This window comes from Apostichopus japonicus, chromosome 15 (genome assembly GCF_037975245.1).
Source record: "Apostichopus japonicus isolate 1M-3 chromosome 15, ASM3797524v1, whole genome shotgun sequence".
NCBI classification, from domain to species: domain Eukaryota; kingdom Metazoa; phylum Echinodermata; class Holothuroidea; order Aspidochirotida; family Stichopodidae; genus Apostichopus; species Apostichopus japonicus.
Window position 1 is genome coordinate 9907456 of NC_092575.1, and position 21104 is coordinate 9928559.

The following is a 21104-nucleotide window of genomic DNA, read 5'->3' on the forward strand; positions in this document are numbered from 1 at the left end:
AATGGTATAGATTTCTCATATTGACTACTTCTTGCTATTCATAAGCAACTTTTGCTCTGTACCCTCTTAATGGTATTGTTTACATCACTGTATTTTACGGGAGGTAATAGTAATGGATTTTTTATTTAGAAAGCTTGCATAGGTTTTTATCTACTTTGTATGACTATTATATAATGAAACAAGTTGTTTTCTCTTAAACTTTTTCTTCAAATATCGATAAGATCAGTGAGCTCTGTGTGATCCATGAGTGACTATTAAAAGCCATCTCTCTCAGGATTGCTAAAATATAAAAAATATTGCTTGAATTAGCTATTTGTATCATGATAATACTCATTGTGTTCGTGTTTTTTATTTTTATATCAGGAGAGAGATAACAGCAGCCAGAAGTTTAAAGAAGCGACAGAAGAGATTGCGAACCTCAGGCAGGAGATGGAGATGCAGAAGGATACGATAAGAGAGGCAGAGGACAAGTTGCACAAGAGTTTACATGTAATAAAACATGTTTTGAATAATGCTATCTGGTGCGATTAGCTTACATGTTATTTAAATGTGTAGGCAGACAAAAAAGAGGGAGAAAAGGGCCTTTTCTCTAAAATATTAATGAAAGAATCGCAAGTTATTTGAAATCTTATGGATATGATATAACAAATTTGTTGACTTATGACTCAGATGTTATTGTGACATATTTCTACAAATTTCCAGTTATATGTTGTTGCTTTTTCAGTTACAGCATAGATATGGCTTTATAAACAATATCAATGTCTTCACTTCATAAGAAAGACTTTTTTTTTTTAAGAAATGAATGAGTGAAAGATCAGTGGATAAATCCACCTGCCAGGTTTGCAGGAATTAACAGACAAGGGAAATGCTGTTAACTGTGGCCTAGATTTCTATTGATTTTTGGTTGTTTATAGCTGCTGAAGAGCATGCTATATTTAAATGTCATGGGTCCCTCTATTGATTATGTCATCCATCTTGTTAGTCTTTAGCTGAAAGTACATAGTAAATACAAATTTAAAGTGGCACTCTTGCGGGCATATATAGATTATAAAGTTATCCTAATAATCTACAACCGAAATGCATTGGCCTACATAGAAGCATTAAACTGATATACCATCCATTCTTAACTGTGTGTGAGGTGACAGATGGGTCTTGTTATCAGTGAGAGGTTCTGATTGTAATGTCTGGTATCCTTTGGACACATAGGATTCATCACAAACACAAAACCATCTCCAGAATGAAATCATCGCCTTGAGAAGTCAGCTTCATGAGAAGGTGATGAAAGTCACAGAATTAGAGGGCACCATTCAAGAAAGAGAAAGAGCTCTGCAGTCTGCTCGTGAGACATTGGTGGACGTCCAAGAAAATGTTCATATGCTTCAGAAAGGAAAGGAGGAGGTATATCTTTATCTTATAAATGATGTTTGCAACCAAATATTAATTGGTCTAGTTACATTCATGTTCAGATTACATTTTGTTTTTAAATTAACTTTAAATATTTATGAGTGATCAATGAAAGTGGCTGGACTATACCTAGTCTAGCTCACAGACTATTAATTATGTCATCTACCATGCAAAATGGCCAATGGTCAAAATCGTGCTTAAATGTCTGAAGTGATACGTTTACTATACATGTATTGAAAAATTGTCTAGGACAATTAGGGAGGATTTTAACCATGAGTGGTCTATCACTTTTACATTTGCCTTTGCTTTTTTCATGTTTTTTTTCTTTGGTGGAGGGGGGGGAGGATTAATTTTATCCTTGTATGGAACGTCAATTTTATGAAGCCCATAGTTTAATATTTGAATGTGTAACCAATGGATTTTAATACACTAACCATTACTGATCTTAGTCAACATCAAATTCCACATACTTCTTGTTCCAAAATTATTACCCCTTTTGCACCTCTGCACTATCTACAAGAAATCAACAAATACAAAAAGATGAGTCATCTACATGAAATGTTTCAAAAACTGACTTATTAAAATGAGACCATTCAATTCAAATATGACATCCATTAAAATCTGTCATCGAGAATTCCCTGACACTTGTCTCTCATTTTGAATAACGTTTACAAGAATGTGTGCTCCAAAGACTCTTCCTTTAATGTAGTTAAGGCTGCTTTCATTATATTTATGTGCTTAATTCATAAACCTTGTACTATACAAACATGAAAAGTAGAAATTGCTATTTCTTCAGGGTGGTTGTTTACTTTAGTTGAAAGTAAACAGTCTGCCACACTAATTTTTTTTTTGGCCATGCTTTAGCTGTTGTAAGTGTAGATATGTCCCACAATGTAGCATTGTGTAAATACTATAGTTTAAAAAAAAGCAAAATGTTTCAGAGACAAATAATAATTAACAAAGCTGTAATTCATCATGTTTGATTCTAACAAATAGGTATTGTTTGATGCTCTCATTTCTTGGTTGATATCATTAATGTCTTCATTGTATTCGCTTGCTTCCATGTTTTTCTTATCACAGATCATCAGAGCAAACACAGAAGAGTGTTTGATTCTAACAAATAGCTATTGCTTGATGCTCTCATTTCTTGGTTGATATCTTTAATGTCTTCATTGTATATGTTGCTTGCATGTTTCTCTTGTCACAGATCATCAGATCAAACACAGAGGAGTGCCAGAAACTAGAAGCAAACAGAGAAGTCGCTCTTGTTGAACTGAGAGAGCGACTCTTAAATGAGAAAGAGGGAGCCCTCCAACAATTACAGTTTGAACTTGAGAAGGACAAGGAAGAGTCTGTGACCAAGGTTCAAGAAGAGTTGGAGAAGGTCAGGAAACTGATGAAGGCTGAACTGGAGGTATGTCAGCAAAATCTGTTATTAAGTAGAAAATGTTTAAAGAAGAACTGAGAAGGATTTTCCTTTTAGAATATATGCCTTTAAAGTACCCTTATTACAAAGAGAAATGGCACGTCTATGGCAACTTGCAACATATTTTGGGTACCCATTTCTACACCTTGTTTGTTCACATTAAATAGTTGATCATAATTATTCTTTTTGTCTGGCCAGGAAAGAATTGATGAACTGACAGATCTCAAAGAAAAACTCAAACAGCTTGAAGAGGCTAAAGAGACACTAGGAATCCAGATGAGGAAAGAAGCAGAAGAACAGGTAAGATGGTTGATGGTGGTATAGGACCAGTAGGGGAAGGAACAGGTCAGATGGTTGATGGTAGTAGAGGGCCAGTAGGGGAAGGAACAGGTCAGATGGTTGATGGTGGTATAGGACCAGAAGGGGAAGGAACAGGGGAGATGGTTGATGGTAGTATAGGAACAGTATGGGTAGGAACTGGTAAGATGGTTGATGGTGGTATAGGACCAGTAGGGGAAGGAACAGGTCAGATGGTTGATGGTGGTATAGGACCAGTAGGGGAAGGAACAGGTCAGATGGTTGATGGTAGAAGAGGGCCAGTAGGGGAAGGAACAGGTCAGATGGTTGATTAATTGTGGTGTAGGACCAGTACGGGAAGCAACAGGTGAGATGCTTGATGGTGGTATAGGACCAGTAGGGTAAGGAACAGGTAAGATGGTTAATGTTAATATAGGACCAGTAGGGGAAGGAACAGGTTAGATGGTTAATGGTAGTATAGCACCAATTGACAAGTAGACTCAACGACAGGTGAAGTGGATGGTGCTAGGAGGGAGCAGGTGAAATGGTGGCAGAGGACCAGGTGAGACAATTGATGGTGGTATGGGACCAAGTAGATGGTGAGTAGGAGGTGAGATGGTTAATGGTGGTATCGAACAAAGAAAGGAGTTTGAGGACCAGGTGAGATCGTTGATGATGGTATCGGACCAAAAAGCCTGAGGAATTGGTGAGGTGATGAGGTTAATTTTGCCGAATTCTCTTTAAATTCCTTCTGTTTGCCTCCTGTGTTGTATTGTATGAAACTAGAGTATAATCCTTAGTAACACAGTGTGCAAGCTTCTCTGGCTCCTGATTGGATAGGTCAGTTGGTAAAGGATAGGTCTGTATTCGTGAGATCCTTGGGTTTAGTCATCAAATTTTTACCTATTTCAACTTTAGTTTTTAATTTGCTAGATAAATCTCCTTGTTCAGCTGAAGATGCAAGATTTGAAGTGACTTACAGCCTGTTTCTGTAGGTTAACCTTCGAGCTGAAGGAAACATCTTAGCATATAAACATGTGATGTGAACAATGCATACATTACAATAAGTAGTGGATAATTTGATTTGAAAGGAACGTTTGCTTGACACTCGATTGCAATACACTGAATACAAACTGAATTATATGTCCTGCTTTATAACTCTGTTAGATTCAGAGAGCCATAATAACAGAACGAGAAATCTGGCAAATGGAAGCTGAAAGGAAACAGGAAGCTGAAAAGAGAGCCATGGAGGAGAGTTTAGGAGGAGAGGTAAAACGGATGCGTGTGGAGATGGAGAAACTAAAACAAGACAAGGAACATCTCAAGGAATCAATGAAAATCCTGAAAGAGGTAAGATTAGTCAGGAGAAACATGTTTTAACACTTCCACTGAACCCCTGTATAAGAACACCCTATCAAAACACAGACATGGTGAGGAATAACATAACATTTCATAAGCTACACCTAGCCAATAGTCTTAGAACACTGTTTCTATGGCAACACTGACAGTTAGAAGCTTTCACCCTAATGAATTGCAATGGGAAACTTGTCTGCCATGCAGGTCTATCAGAAATGTGGAAATAGAATGTTCTGCATGCAGAGTTCTTGTTATAAGCGTATATTACAAGCTCTCACCTGCTGAATGATCAGTTTCCATTGAACATATTGTGCTTGGAAAACACATTGTTCTTGTCAACAGCAAGAATGGAATGTTTTGTTTTAGCAGTTCTTGGAGGGATGCTTACCGACTGTTTATTTCTGTTTGATAGGTTGAGACAAATATCTTCAGATACAGATAGCTCAAATAGACTCAGTTTGTAATGATCTGAGAAGGTTCATGATTTATACTGGATGTTGGCACATTTCCAGTGTTTTGCTTTTGAAAGTGACTTGGCCATGAAATTTAATGTAGTTACTTTGAAGCTGTAACTTATAACTGTTTTGCAGTATGACTAATACAATTTATATTTTAGTGCTTTTCAGTTTTTAATTATTACAACACCACTAACCAGATATGTTTTTTATTAAACAAATTATTGAATTTTACAGAGACCTTGAGAAATCGGTAGAATTAACATAACAGAAGCTGATCTTCCATTCTGGTGGTATATTAGTAGTCTCCTTGCAACTCCATCTTCCTCTGACATAGTTTAAAGAGAATTCTTCAGTAAACATACTTTACTACCTGAATAGCTATTAAGCAAATTAGCAAAACATCAGCATAAAAAAGCCATGAATGGGGCATGTGGGGAGGGGGGAATGGAATGGATAAACAAGGCAATCCAGTTGGATGTAGTTTTATCACCACAGTTCTGTCTAGTTAGTCCAAATGATACCAAAGCTGCTAGTCTCCAAAATATCAATCAGTAGTGAAAGTTATAATTAGTACAACAGGCTGCATTTTGCCCGGTCTTATTTTCCATTTTTGATAAACTATAGAGCACTACAAAAAGTTATTTGGCTATTAAAACAGCATTAAAACTAAATCAACCAATGGCTTGCCTCCATGAATCAGACTAAGGAGCATTTGGGATTGAAGTGGCTTTCCTTTAGATTTGTTGAAATGTATAGTAGGTATTATGGGGGATATTTATAATACTTAGTCATTAAACTGCAACTCACCAAATTACAATTTAGAAGGCAGCCTCTTGACTATAAACAGCAGGATCTTCCAAAGTCCAAAATGAAAAGGGATTCTTCACAAAATGTAAACATGTTATAACAGTATGAGAATGAATGATAATGAATGTTGTGACTTCCCAGCAAGACTAGATCCGAGGCAAGTATAGGTTTTAAGGAAAAGCCCGTACTTCCAGTAGAATATATGTTACACAGACAGAAAGGATGCTAAATAAACCTCTGTATCTCACGGAGCCACATGGAATAGTGGTCATAGATTCCTTTTCTTTAAAATCTTAAAACAGAGGCCAGGTCCTCCATGACTCAGAGGGGTACACCAGAAGAAGTACCGTATATAGTGAGGGCGCACTATCAAAATAGTGAAAACTGTTGTGATAGTATTATGTCATACAAATATTCATGGCTTATCAAGTTCCAAGATTAGTTAATCACCTGATGCACTTTTTTGGAACTAGTCTCTGCACTTGGTGTTTGTTTCCTATTAACAGCATTACCAAGTAACTTCTGACTGATTTCTGAGGATGATTGTGAATTTTAGTTACAATGATAATCCTAACCCAAGCAGTCATGATGGGGTGTGTGTGTATGTGTGTTTGTGACGCCCATATTGTAAACAGGATATCTCAATATAGGAACCATGGATACTTTGCATTCTTTATATGTTGATGTGACACATTGAGAGGAAGAATCCTATTGTTTTTGTGGAGGTCAAAGGTCACCAGATGTCAAAAACTGAACACTTTGTAAACATGATATATCCAGATAAGAAGCATTGATATTTACTTGTTGTGTAGATATGTCACATTGAGAGAAAGAACTCTATTCTTTCTTGTGGAGGTCAAGGTCATCAGAGGTCAAGAGAGGTGGAAACCTTGTAAACATGGTATCTCAAGATATGAATCATGGTTACTTACATACTTGACATGTGGATGTGTTGTATTGAGCAATAGAAATATGTTCTTTAGTTGAGGTCAAAGATCATCTGAGGTATCATCTGAGTTATCAAATATTGAAAACCTTGTAGACACAATATCTCAAAAAGGAAGCATGGATAGTTTCATATTTGGCATATGGATGCAGAAATCAATTCATTTTGGTGGAGGTCAAAGGTCATCTGGGTCACCAGTGGTCAAACTCTGAAAACCTTTTAAACATGATATCTCATGGTATAAATTAAGACAGTTATATTATAAGAGTTATTTCTGCTGGAGAAGCAGAAGACTATTGTAATAAAGTCATCAAAACCTCTATGCATTTTTGAATTCTGGTTATTCAATTATTTCAAGGAAAACAACAAATTAAGAGATGAGAACTTGGCTGCTGGCAGAGAGAAAGTTGAAGCTGTATCTGAAGCTAGAGAGGAGACCAGGAAGGATATCCAAGCACAACTTGATAAGATGAGAGAGGATATGTCCCAGGTAAGACTGGATATTCATGTCTGTGAAAGAGTATCTATATGTGTCTCTGTATGTGTTTATTTTACTAGCTAGCTGTTAGTACTATGGTATGTACTGGAGATGTAATAACTACCTATATGTGTGTTTGTATGAGTTTATGTAACTAGCTACTGTAGCTGTTAGTACTATGGTGAGTACTGGAGATGTAATAACTTCCTATATGTGTCTCTCTATGTGTTTATTTTACTAACTAGCTGTTAGTACTGTGGTACATACTGGAGATGTAATCAATTACCTATATGTGTCTCTGTATGTGTTTATGTTACTATCTAGCTGTTAGTACTATGGCATGTACTGGAGGTGTAATCAACTACCGGTGTCTCTTGATGTGTTTATTTTACTAACTAGCTGTAAGTACTATGGTATGTACTGGAGATGTAATCAACTACCAATATGTGTCTGTGTATGTGTGTTTATGTAACCCTTGATAGCTTTTGCTGGTGCTGATTGAACCAAATGGTGTGACAAATTTCCATTGATATTCAGAGGCCGCTGAAATTAATGTAATATGGTTATTAAAATACAAAGAAGGTTAAGGCCTTTCTTTCAAGATTTAGATAGTCCTCAGGTTCAATATTTTTAATGTGCTTTTTGACATAAAAATAATTTGATCTGCTAAATGGGATATTATCTCCATTTTAAAGTAGTGGTATTACTTAGTCCAAACTATTTTATACCTATCATTGGCTTTGTTGGCAGCAGATATTTCATATGTAGTCCATCACTATTTTCCTTCATTCAAATGTAATAATAATAATAATTATAATAAATTACATTTATATAGCGCTAATACAGCGTTTCAAAGCGCTTTACAAAGTAGGAAAGAGACAAAGAAAACCAAGGAAAAAAAGAAACTAAAATCAAACAGAAATGTTTTAAGTTGTCTCTTGAAAATACAAAGGGAGGGAGAGTCACGAACGTGAAATGGGAGTTTGTTCCAAAGAGAAGGAGCAGCGACAGAAAAGGCACAATCACCATAACGAGTGTAGGTAAGTGGACCAGGAGTTAATTGCACATTCGCATGATAGGAAGAGCGAAGCGTAACTGTAGTTCACCGATGCAAAGGAGTAAGAAGGTCAGTGATATATTGAGGGGGCAAGCCCGTTGATCGCTTTGTAGGTGTGAAGTAGTATCTTAAACTGGTTGCGTTGAGACTGCTTTGAGTACTCCATGAACAGCAGCGATTGGTTGTATTTGGTCATTTGTTGACCTATTGCAGTCCGGTCTGTGCTATGCTAATTGTCTGTAATTGCACATTTTCCGGTAGTGTAAAGGTGGTTCGTTCAGTTTGTTAAACATCACACAATATATTATTAATGATAATCTGTTAATTATTAACAAACTGCAAGTATTCCATATAACAATTTTAAGAATGTCTTTATTTAATCATATATAGTTTACTTTGTAGAGAAACCAAATATTAGTGAACATTCTGGTTTACTTGTCATCAGTTCAAGGTTTGATTGAACTACTTTAAACTCAAAATAAAATAAAACTGTTAGCAAACTGCTTATCCACTAGAGACCCTGTGTAGGAAAATGTGTAAAAGTAAGTTGGCCTGACGTTTCGATCCTAGCAGGATCTTCTTCAAAGGCTAAATGACAAGTAACAGTAACAGAAGGGACAAAAACACGCACAGAATACAGACAGGTTAATGAGTATGGTGAACACAAAGAGATAGATGTAAGGGGATTAGTAGACAAGGGATGGTGAGAAGAAAGAAAGAAATCAACAGGGGAAGAGGAGAGGTAGGAGATAAACAGTGGAGGGACAAAGAGAGGAGAGGATTAAGGGAAGGGGTTAGGGAATAAACTGGAGAAGGACAAAGACAGAAAGGTTTGGAGAAATAAGGGGTGGAAGAGAGCTATGAGAAGAGGAGTGAAAGGGGGGGAACAAGGCGAGAAGGAGGGGGGGGACAGAAGAAAAGTTAGTCATGTCCTTCCTGAATGTTGAGCCCATGAGGTTTAATGGTGCGAAGGCGTTGCATCCACAGCCTCTCTCTGCTGATTCGTACTAGGTCAGGACGGCTACCTAAGGATTCAATCCCCTGTAGGGACATGTCGTTAATGGTATGGTTGGGAAGGTTAAAGTGTTCTCCAACTGGGGTCTCAGTCTTCATGGTGTTGACTGTGGATCTGTGACCATAGAATCGTTTCTTGAGGGTGGTTTTGGTTTCGCCAACATACTGGATGCCGCAAACTCTACAAGAGATCAGATATATGACATTAGTGGTTGTACAAGTGATGTGACCCTTAGTCTTGTGTGTGAGTTCAATTGCATGCTGTGGCTGGTGATGGAATTGGATTCAACAATGTGGTGGCTGCATGCAGATGATGCATCTCGAAGTACGATCACATTTGAAAGTACCATACTGAATGGGTGTAGGGTTAGAAGTTAGAGGTGGAACAGCAGCACACACAAGAAGGTCTCGTAGGTTGCGTGGTCGTCTGTAGGCGATGATGGGTTTTCAGGGACGGCTCGTTGGAGTCTATCTGAAGTGAGGAGAATGTTGTGGTTGTTAGAGGTGATTTGCTGAAGAGGAGGAAGATTAGGGTGGAAAGTGACAACCAGGGGGAGCTTGTTGTCGCAATCTCGTCCCTTTTTGTTCTTCACTGCCAAAGTAGATGATCTGGAAAGGGAGCGGCACTCTGAATGGCTCCACGCACCCTTCTGGCACTATGGCCCCTGGCAGTAAGGTGTTTTTCCAAAGCATCTGTATGACTTTATTACAAACTTTGAAGGACATTTACTGCATAACAACTACCAACAGCTGCAAACACTGGTCAATCGCAGAAACTAATGAAGATAAATTTGTGTACATATTTGCTATTGGTTTGGTAGATACAGAGCTAGGTAGATTGTTGAAGTGTTTGAGTAAACATAATAAACCATTTACTAAGATACAAATAAAAAAATAAAAATCTTGGGGAGGAATCCAAAGGATCAGTTAGTAAGGGCTCTACAGGAAATGTCTTATTTACAGAACTTGATGGATGACACTTGAAACTAAAAGCAAAAGAAATATTCACCTATTCCTGCTAGCTAATTTGTTGATGTCTGCCAGATGACTATAGCATCCAGAACCGACTGTTGTGCATTAGTGGTATTAGAAAATAAGCATAGGTGTGTAGTCAGTTAATAGCTAATAGAGAATACTGTGTCTTCATTTCAAGCTTAAACACTACAAATTAAAGGCAATCGTCAACGGCGGATTTGTGTGATGACCGGTTCCCTTTATTTGTGTGTACCATATTAGTGGAGTGAGCTTTCAATTGCAAGAACTATTTTTGTTTCCCAATCAGACTGGATTTAAAGCTAGACAGTTTGTTGCTGAGTAATCATTTGTCCGATTGTGGTGTCTTTAGATTAGGAGCTTGCTTTCTGGATAGAATCCAAAGTTTCAAATGCCACAGTTTACATTTTTGTGTTAAAAACATTACATATTATCACGAACAACTGCAGTAAATCAATAATTTAGTAACCCTGCTCTAGATAAATGACTGCGGAATGATAATTTATGAGCTGAGAGTGATCTATGTACAGCTTGTCAGGGTTTTATTCAGTTTATATTACTTCAGTGGGTCAATATCTGTGATTGAGATTGATAACTGACTGTGTATTAACTTACTTTACTCTGCTTATTTTTCACCATTTTGGAACACCTGGCTCTGTAGGGGCGTTTTTTGCAAATCTACTGTGTAAATTTACCTAATTACCTAGGGCGCCAGTAAATGTTAGATTCTATTCAGAGAGAATGGAATTTGATAGAATACCTGTCACCATGGAAGTGTTTCAAAAGTTGTCTATTACATGGAAACTTCCCCATATGTTGCTGATGGCTGCTCAGTTGTTGATTGTAGGTTATTCATGCAGTCCTACACTCCATGTGTATTATTTATACTGTAGAGGACTAGGCTCTTTACCAATATGTACATAATTGTTTCATAAACCACTGAAGGTAAAAATTATAGAGTATAGTACCTCAATGGATTCTTTGATTTGATTTTGAATAGTTTTAACTTGTTGGTTTAAAAGTATTACTGAAAGATGAAATTATCATAAGAAATCATTCTTGTTTTCCGGGCCAGTTTTTGTATATGGAATACTGTATGGGACTGTGTGGAAGCTTGCTTAAAGTGTAGACATGTTACATTTTATGTTTCAAGATTTCAAATGAATCATACTACCATTACAGCCTTAAAGCAATGTCGTTATTGTCATTATGTGATTGTCACTTTATGGTGTAATTTATGTAATAGTATTTTATTGCTTTCTGTCTCAAATTAAAGGATTATTAGTCAATGTTATCAATTTTTAAGTGAGTTGTACGTAACTCGACAGCAGATTATATTAGCAATAAACATATATCTAACCTATACCTTAAGTATGGAATCCACAATGATGTGTTAAGTTCACATATAAATAGGGCTAGTTCTACCCTATTACATTAACTTGTCTATATAATACTGCAGGTAGTACTGATGGATTGGAAGTGAGCATGTTTACCTTTCATACTGTTTTGTTTTAAATTTGTGTTTATAATGAACAATATTATGTTTCTATAAACCACTTGTACAGTTTACAATAATCTTTAAACAAAAAGTTTATTATAAGTTGAATCATAACTGAAACGTGAATTTGTCTGGGTTTGCTCAACAGGAGAAGATGAGAGAGACAGAAAAACTGCGTGAAAAGCTAAAGAATCAAGACGAAGAGCTGGGGAAGCTGAGGTCAGATGTCAGAGGTCACCAGCAGAGGGAGAAAGACTCCCTCCTTAGTGTCAATGTTGAAAAGAGTGACCGGTCACTGATTCAAGAACTGAATGAAGAATGCAAGAAGTCAGCAAACATACTCGGTGTTACTCCAAGGAAAACACCAGTTTTTATGTAGGTTCTCTTTGCTTTCTGAATGTTTTTGTGTAGGTTCTATCTGCTTTCTGAATGATTTTGTGTAGGTTCTATCTGCTTTCTGAATGATTTTGTGTAGGTTCTATCTGCTTTCTGAATGTTTTGTGTTTATAGAGAAAATTAAAGGTCAAGTGCTTCTGCCATCGTTAGATAAACTTACTCTAAATCTTAATATTCCTGTTTATAAATAGTTTTATAACTATTCTGGTAAAAAAAAAAATGCCTATGAAATGAAATGCAGTCAGTATATAAAGCTTTAGTTAGTAAGTTTTATTGAATTAATTGTTCTTTTTGGTTGTTTGTTTCAATGATTTCAATTGTTTGTTTACTTTTCATGTTTTCTACAGCAATGTGAAGTCTTCTGCAGCAGGGAAATCTCCATCTACTGTTGAGCTGAGTCATGAGGCTCCAGGCTCGGGGTATCTTCCAACTAGATCCCAACTTCACTCTGCGTTGTCCAACCTTAAACTAACCAACGATGAATTGAGAAATATGGCAAAGAAATTAAAAGAAGACGGAAAGCAATGGCAGAAGGAAGTAATGAAGGAAAGGAAGGTCAAGGTTTGTCTAAAAATTAATATTTGTGACTTGTTGACAAAGATGTCCATATGCCATGTTTGTCCATGTATTAGGTGAGACTTGTACCAACTATATTAGTCATCGGGTACCTCAGACTTCTTGCAGTAGAAAATAGGATATCAGTACTTTCAATTTTAATAATGCAAAAAACTAGAACAGTTGAAAAACCAGAATGCAAATATGTCTGTGCTTTCGATGATGTATCATGAGCAGTTTTCTTCATGAATCTGACATAATGTATAGTGAGGGTTTATGACATTCTTGATCTTAGTATAAAATACAGTAAAAAGCAGTGTGATGTGACAAACAATAACTTCACAATGACACAGGCTGTCCTGAAATGACCTTTGACCTCCACAAAAAACAATAGGCCTCTTGTACTCAATGTGGTACTTCTACACACCTAATATGAAATTGGTCCGACCTTTCCTTCTTGAAATATTGGGTTTACAAGCTGGCACATACCCACACTCACACATACGCACATACGCATACTCACACACACACACATACATCATGAATGCAAAGGTTACGATTATCATCAAAACCAACAATGTTTGTAGATTGTGAAATTGTTGTATATATAATCATTTAAATTCTGTTTTTATTGAATGAGTTTGGTGAGTTTATGTGTTGATTTAGTACATAAAAATATTGTGTTTAAATATATGCATTTTTTTCTGAATTTTCTGAATTTCCAACTTAAAGAGTCCTGGGGGCGTAGAGCTTTACAGGAAAATAGTATGACAGCTTGCTGTATTTCTTTCATATGTCGGTTAAGTAACTTAAGTGATTGTCAGAATTCTCAAGGATTTCAAATATCTGTTACTGGCATATTCTAAAGTTATGTTTACATATAGAATTATCTCACAATACTTTCCACATTTACATAATCGCATGAATAATGATCAACTCCTTCAGAGCTAGTATAAAGCAGATTGCAGTCTCTGTGCCTAGTTTAATACTGGTATTGTCTTGCTTATTCACAGGAATCAGAAATTGAGAAACTCCAATCCAGTATTAGTCATGAGAGAGAGGATAAAGCAAACTTGCAAGAAGTACAAGAGGTAAAGAATTGTCACGACAGTATCAGAAATTATGAAAATGACACAAACAGATATTTCTTTGTTCAGTTGGATCTTATTGTACTGAAAGTTAAGTAGTTTATATCAAAGTTGTTAGATAATAACTTCTTCCCATAAAAGTGATTTTCAGAAGCCTGTTCAGCGTATAGTATTGTGTCAATTTCCATATGCGAGCTAACAGTGTACTTAGTATGATGTCCTATAAAGCAAACTCACTAGTACAGGTTGTTGTAAGTAATTTGTGATTATGTATCTGAATATAAATTTGGTAAATCTTGTGTTTTACAGCTTTGTATCAATTTTGAACATACATTTGACTAAAATGCTTCCACTTGGATTGGCTGTTGATGACTTGTAACAATCAGTCTAATTACATTATTGAGTGATTCTAGTCAGTTTGAATTAAAGCTAGTACTCATGTATATATTGGTTAATAGTAAATACAGAAATCGGCAAGGTACGATGGAAGTTTTCTAAAGTATATTATCATAATGTGGAATTTTTAAACTAAGCAATGACATCCTTTTAATTAAGTTTATAGTAATGAACTACATCAAGTTTACATTCTTTAATATCTCAGGAACATGACGCAGAGGTAGATAAGTTAAAAAGATCCTTACAGAAGATTAAACTGCAGGAAAACTCTTACCAAGAGCAACTTCAACAGAAAGATGATAACATGAGAGAAGTACAAAGAAATATGAAAGCCTGGAAGGAAGAAACAGCTCTTAAGATGGCCAGGAAGTTTGAAGAGGAACTGAATAGGGAACTGGAACAGTTAGTATAACTCCTAACAAACCCTCACTGCTCCCCCTGCACCCTCTTGGTGAACCAACTTCACTTTATGTCAGTCCCAATGATAATTTGTACAATTATGTAGACTGCACTTTATTTCTACTGGAAAAGTTTATTTTCCAGTTTGAAAGCAGTGAAAATGACTTTGAAAGCAACTGATACAAGATTTGTTTTATAAGTTTATATAAACTTTATAAAGGGTTATTAAGTGGATATAACTTGTTTAGCATTACTAGTTTATGATTGATCAGCGATAATTTTTGACTAGATTTAACAGTTAATATCATTTGATTAGCATAAGTACTACTTAATATCACCTGATTACTAGTTATTATCACCTGATTAGCATTACTAGTTAAAAGCACTTTTGGCATTACTAGTTAAAGAGCACTTTATTAGAATTACCAAGTAGTATCACTTGATTAGCATTACTACTTAATAGCACTTGATTAACATTACTAGTTAATTTCACCTGATTATAGCATTACTACTTAAAGGGTGTGAAGACTCGCACAAAAAGAAACGTCTAATGCCGGTAATTTGACCTAGTTTCAAATGAGGTGTAACAGAAGTGTTAAACACCACCATCGATCCCAGAAAATACACACACAGCTTGCTACCGTCTGTAATTAGACACTAGAGTACAGTTAGTACATACAGCTGCGGTCAATACCCACAGCACAGTTTACAAACGACACAGCGATGGACATCTCAGGTCCAGCAATAGATAACAATTAAGGTATCACGTTTCATTACTGTCTTCATTTTGTAGCGACACAAACAAAACGTCACTTGCAAGCAAGAGAAGTTTAACTTTTCAGATGGCCGCACACGGTTTGGGGGAGTCTTCAATGCCTTTAATATAATTTGATTAGCATTACTACTTAAGAGCACTTGAATAGCATACTACTTAATATCACTTGATTAGTATTACTAGTAAATAGCACTTTTAGCATTACTAGTTAATATCACTTGATTATCATTATACTACTTAATAACACTTGATTATCATTACTACATAATAACACTTGATTAGCATTAACAGTAAATATCACTTGATTAGCATTACTACGTAATAGCACTTGATTAGTGTTAGAAAAAAAATTGTTTAGGCTATCATGATTGTTGTGATATCTTTGTAACTTTGTGAAATGAGTGCAGGCACGGATCCAGAGGGGGGTCCAGGGGGTCCGGACCCCCCCTGCTCTTGGCCAAAAAAAAAAAAAAGAGAAAAAAAAAGAGAGAGGTGCTTTGCATGGCTAAATTGAAGGGGTTCCCTGTTGTACTTAAATATCCAAGAATTTCACAATGGATAGTCTTATGTTCAGGCGCAGCTGGACCAGTCAGACCCCCCCTGTCACAAATCCTGCATCCGCCCCTGGAGTGACTGCATAAATAGTAACAATATGAATGTATTGCAATGGTGACAGCCCCGCTAAGAGCAATGGTATACTATGAGTGTGTGTCTGTATTAATACTCTCTGTTTTCCTGTCATTCCTAGGAGGATGTTAAATCTCTCTCTTCAAGACGATGCTAGTTTCTCACATTCATCAGGTTCAAGATCAATGGTAAGAGTGCCAGTCTGTTAGTTTGAGATGTGAAGATTAGAGCAATCATTCAGTCATGAATCTACTATAATGCAGTATGATTAACAAATCAGAAACACTTTACATTAAGAGAGGTGGCGGAGCGTCCATACAGTCAGAGGGGGCGGATGCCCCCCTGACGGACTCAAATGGACTGCTGGCGCCCTTTTCAGCTTTTTACCACTTTTTACTTATTCGCGATTATTGACTTTTTTATTGCACTCTTAAATACCTATTGACATTTGTCACATTTTGTTGGTGTAATTTTCTGACAAAATGGCGATGACACCTATTTATTCTTCGTTTATCTGCAAATTAGCAAGGCCCGAAAAGGGTCATTTCCGGCAATCCAGGGAGTATCTTTACTCAAAAAATTTCTGTACGCTCCGCGCCAACCTGTGGTGGCACTCCGCTTAGATAGTGTCGAAAGCGCCCCTACAGACCATTCTCGCCCCCCCCCCGACCAATACCCCTAGCTCTGCCACTGATTAAGAGTAATTTTGATCCAAATCCAAATTAGTCTGAATCTAGTATGAAAACATACTTGGAAGTTTTTGTTTTCCACAGTAAGGTACAATCACTGATGCACCTGAATCACTGATGGTACCCTGATATAAAACCTGCTCTTTTGCCAATAATAACTACCATCTACTTATAAACAAGTACCACCATCTGCTTTACCTTAATGCTAAATAAACTGACTGCTTCACAGGCAGCAGAATGATGTGAGAATTTTGTTTTTATTATTCGTTAGGATGCGTCCCACAGTGGACAAGATGCCAACACAGTGAAAGTATTAAAACACTTACAAGAAAAAGTGAAGCAACTTAAACTGGAAAACTTACATCTAAAGAGAGGCCGGAAGAGAGAAGATGTAAGAGGAGATGATAGCACATCAAATGGATCCAGTAATGGTCAGGTGAGAAAGGATAGGATATATGGCCATGATATATAATTCATGATAGGATATATGGCCAGAATAGATATACGGATAGAAAGGCCAGTCGCAGAAAATATACTTAACGTCTGCTGCAGAATCTATTGAAGTATTCAAGGTTCTCAACAATATCTTATTAAACCCCATTCTACGGGGACCTAGAGAGGCAAAGATACGTTGATGAGAATGTGACAGAGATATATTGTGAAGATTTTCATAAGATTACCTTTTCAAGTTTTCACTATCCTGTACATTTTACAAACATGGTGCAAATGACTCATTAACACTTTCTGTCATCTATATTGTTTTGGAAATGTGTCATATCATTTATTAATTAATAATTATTAATTAATAAACTTGTGTCTTCTCTTCAAGTTAGATCATGTGTAAGTTTATCAGTTTATATTTATAAATTCCTTGTTAAAGAACCAACCAGGTACAATTTATGAATGTGATGAGTGAAACCCCATATCCTACAGAATGAAACAGTCAATAATCTTTGTCAGGTGATTTGGCTTGACATTTATGAAGAACTTTACTGCCTTTAATGTTTGTTGAGGCATCCAAGCTAATTTTTCTCATTTTCTTTAAAATAACACCAACATTGCATGATTATCTAATAACATTCATACATATGATGACATCCCCACTGAAGTAGTGGGACAATCACTATTCACTTAAAACCATATGAAATATAAAGATATTGAATTTTATCGTGGTCACCTTCATAAAGTATAATCTATTTAGCTTGTAAGATGGTATATCCTGTTTGTATTGTTTTATATTTGTGCCTCATTCATGACTCCTTTCTCTAAATGCCAGGTTTGCTTGACTGTGATCTTTATTGAACGTTGTCGTCTTTATTGAACGTTCTCATGTATTGCAGGCCTCTTGCAACAAATTACTGAGCCATGGGTAGTTACCACTCATCCCTGCAGACAACCAGCAGTGAATTATGTACTGATATAATGGCACTCTGAATGTATTTGTATATTAATGTATACTACTCATGTCTTATACTACAGTACAGCAACAAAGACCATCACATCTATAAACTAGAGCAAAAGGTGAAACTCCTAGAACGACAGCTGAGTGTCGCCGAGGAGAGATGCAGGGAAAATGCTGGCTTACTCAGCAAAAACAGCTTGGACACAAGCAAGTTAGAGACTGCCCTCACTCAGCAAACCAAGGTACGACATTTCTATCAAATGCATTATAAGTATGGTTTGTGACATTTTATACAACACCTAATTGTATTCTGGTCATTTGATTGGTCAATTGCTCGTTGATTGCATGCAGAATCCGCTCTATTCCACTCTGTGAAATAGAACCATGGGTTATACTTTTTTGGTAGCACTTTTTTCAATGGTAAGAGAGCAGAGAAACCTGTCTGTTGCATGAGTGCATTTTACCCATCTTAATATAATATGTTGTATAAAACAAATAATGAATGGTTTCCATTCGTGCAATAGTGCAAATATTTCAGGAGTTGAAAGATGTAATTTGTTCCATTCAACTCGGCTGCGCCTCGTTGAATGGAACGTACAAATTACATCTTTCAACTCATGAAATATTTGCACTATTGCACTCATAACCATTCATTATTTGTATAATATCCTGTAAATTATAGTTGCATTATGAATTGAATATGTCACAATCTTGTGGTAGTAATATTCTATCAATAAAAGGAAAGACAAGGTGTGGAAGATATGTTACTTCAAGTTTATTATAGTTGTACCAGGAAGCATTCAATCAGGGGATACACTAATAACCTACACACTCTCCTGCAGATATTAAAGAATGTTAATTACCCTCAAGTACTGTTAGGTGTATGAATTAACTGTAATATTATTGTGTTTATTAACAGTACAGGAGATAATGCTATTGGAAGATGCATATTAAAATCCATGTTTAAAAGTTGAACTAGGAACATTTTCATTGCTTAATAATAGCAGTTACAGGTTCCTAATGATATTGTCTTTATTCTAAATGTTTCAGTACTAAGTACAACTTAAATAACCTCTCTGATTATCTCACCCTAGGAGCTGATGAAGATGGAGAGGGCTTATGAACGATTGTCTCAGAGTACATCCCCATACGGAAAGTAAATGGTTAAACTCTGTGTGTAGAGGACTATCTTCAAATATCAGCCACAATTCAAATGCCCAGTGAGTCTGCTCTTGAAATGTAATGAAAACGAAGGCTGGAAGAATAAATGTGTTTGGTTTACTAGAAGTGTATTCATTTGATTCAGTGATTGAAGTTTTTTATCACTATTTATTTGATAAAGATCATTGATGGAGTACTAGACATGAGTGTACTGGCATCATTAACCCATCCACAGCTAGAAGACTACTCCATCAATAGGACAGTGCTATAGTAGAAGACACTGTGTTGCAGTGTGTTCTTATATTGTTTCATACTGTACTTTATGCAACTGTTGTTCCGTCAAGACCTTGTTGTGTCCCGACGGTCGGTTCACAAGAAGACTAGGAACACTGACTTTGAAGTGATCTTTTAATTCAATTATCCTCCAATGTGTCCTCACTTTCAATGTTTAGTGTAGAGCTTTCCTCTTTGTACTTGTAAGTTTTTTTTCTATATGCTTTTTAATGTATAAATTTCATCCATTGTAACTTTGCGTGTGCTTTCATAATGCAAACCTTTAACGATGCAAACCTTGAAAAAAAGTAAGCCTTGAGATTTCTACAGTTTTATATTTCTTATATTTTCTAACCTTTATAGATTACATTTCTTTGTTTTTTTCACATATAATTTTTAAAAAGTACAAAATAATACAACTCTAATGAAACAGTACTTTCATGAATATTGAATATTCATAAATTCTTTATCGGTCGGTGGCTGTATGCTAGATAATTTCAGTTCACACTCTTACATCCTATCTCATTATTTATGTATTTATGAATATTCATATATTCATTATAGGTTGGTGGCTGTGTGCTAGATCATTTCAGTACACACTATTACATCCTATCTCATTATTTATGTATTTATGTACATGATTATAGGTGCATATCTGGGAATAACTATTGCCTTGGTTGGTATGAATAATATCACAGTTATCTGACAGTTTTGCATATGAACAGCATATGGATTCTAGTAGTAGCTCAAGATACAAATATCAATAGAACTTAAAACATATCTTAAATATATTGTCATGTAAATCATTTCCTCAGTGAATACTTCCAGTATTGTTTTATTTGACTGAATTTTCAAGTGATATTTACTATATGTGTGAAATCTGTCAGAGACAATGCTTCCTTTGCTAGCTAGTCCATCCAAATTTGATATTATAAATCTGTTAGAGGAATTTCAATCATTTTGCAGTTTAAACAATGGAGAGGTTTAGTTTGTTTATTTTCATTTTGCTCACATGTAAATATCCAAATTTTCAGCACAAGGCTGCATGCCAGCTTAAGGCTCACTTAAAATATCAGTTTTTGTTGTAAATGCTTCCTATAATAAATGCTAGGCTTTCATCGAAAAATTCTGAACTGCTATGAAACAAGAAGAGGAACTCCATAGAAGCAAATTCTGTGAAGTGTTTGAAAATTTTCTCAAAGTACTTGATTGAATAAATCATTTGCAAAAAAACTTTAATATATTGCATGAATCATAGCATTTATAAGAAATTCTGCCAAATTATTGACTAAAGACCGAACTGTTACTTTTCCATGAAGGAAAATTTAGCAGCACTCTATCTGAGATCACTCGTTTGAAGCTAAAATTTATTTTCTTTGCTCTATTCAAATTTGAAAAATAAAAAAGAAAGAATTTCTAGAATTAGGTGTATTGTACAATATTAGAAATATTCCTTGCTGTTGAAATTATTTAAGTATAGCAAAAATTGTGAATGTGCCAATATACATTGTGAAATAACTGTTTGAAATTGTGTTTATCATTATGGAAATATTTATAGATTTGATGCAAATAACAAATAATTACGAATGAAATTGCTTCGTTAATATTG

The 21104-nt window shown here is 35.7% G+C and overlaps 1 protein-coding gene across 5 annotated transcripts in view; it reads left to right on the top strand.

Moving 5' to 3' along the window:
* The window catches only part of LOC139980821 (uncharacterized), a 113955-nt gene extending 92868 nt beyond the window's left edge, over positions 1–21087 (top strand). For all 5 annotated transcript variants that reach the window (XM_071992765.1, XM_071992767.1, XM_071992768.1 and 2 more), the window contains 14 exons: positions 364–489; positions 1207–1398; positions 2612–2818; positions 3029–3130; positions 4295–4477; positions 7053–7184; positions 11883–12109; positions 12478–12691; positions 13699–13776; positions 14375–14571; positions 16092–16158; positions 16931–17095; positions 18139–18303; positions 19156–21087. In XM_071992765.1, the coding sequence (XP_071848866.1) occupies positions 364–489; positions 1207–1398; positions 2612–2818; positions 3029–3130; positions 4295–4477; positions 7053–7184; positions 11883–12109; positions 12478–12691; positions 13699–13776; positions 14375–14571; positions 16092–16158; positions 16931–17095; positions 18139–18303; positions 19156–19221 (2121 nt within the window). In that variant the 3' untranslated portion in view covers positions 19222–21087. The remainder of the gene's footprint in view (positions 1–363; positions 490–1206; positions 1399–2611; positions 2819–3028; positions 3131–4294; positions 4478–7052; positions 7185–11882; positions 12110–12477; positions 12692–13698; positions 13777–14374; positions 14572–16091; positions 16159–16930; positions 17096–18138; positions 18304–19155) is intronic.
* Positions 21088–21104: the final 17 nt, after the last annotated feature.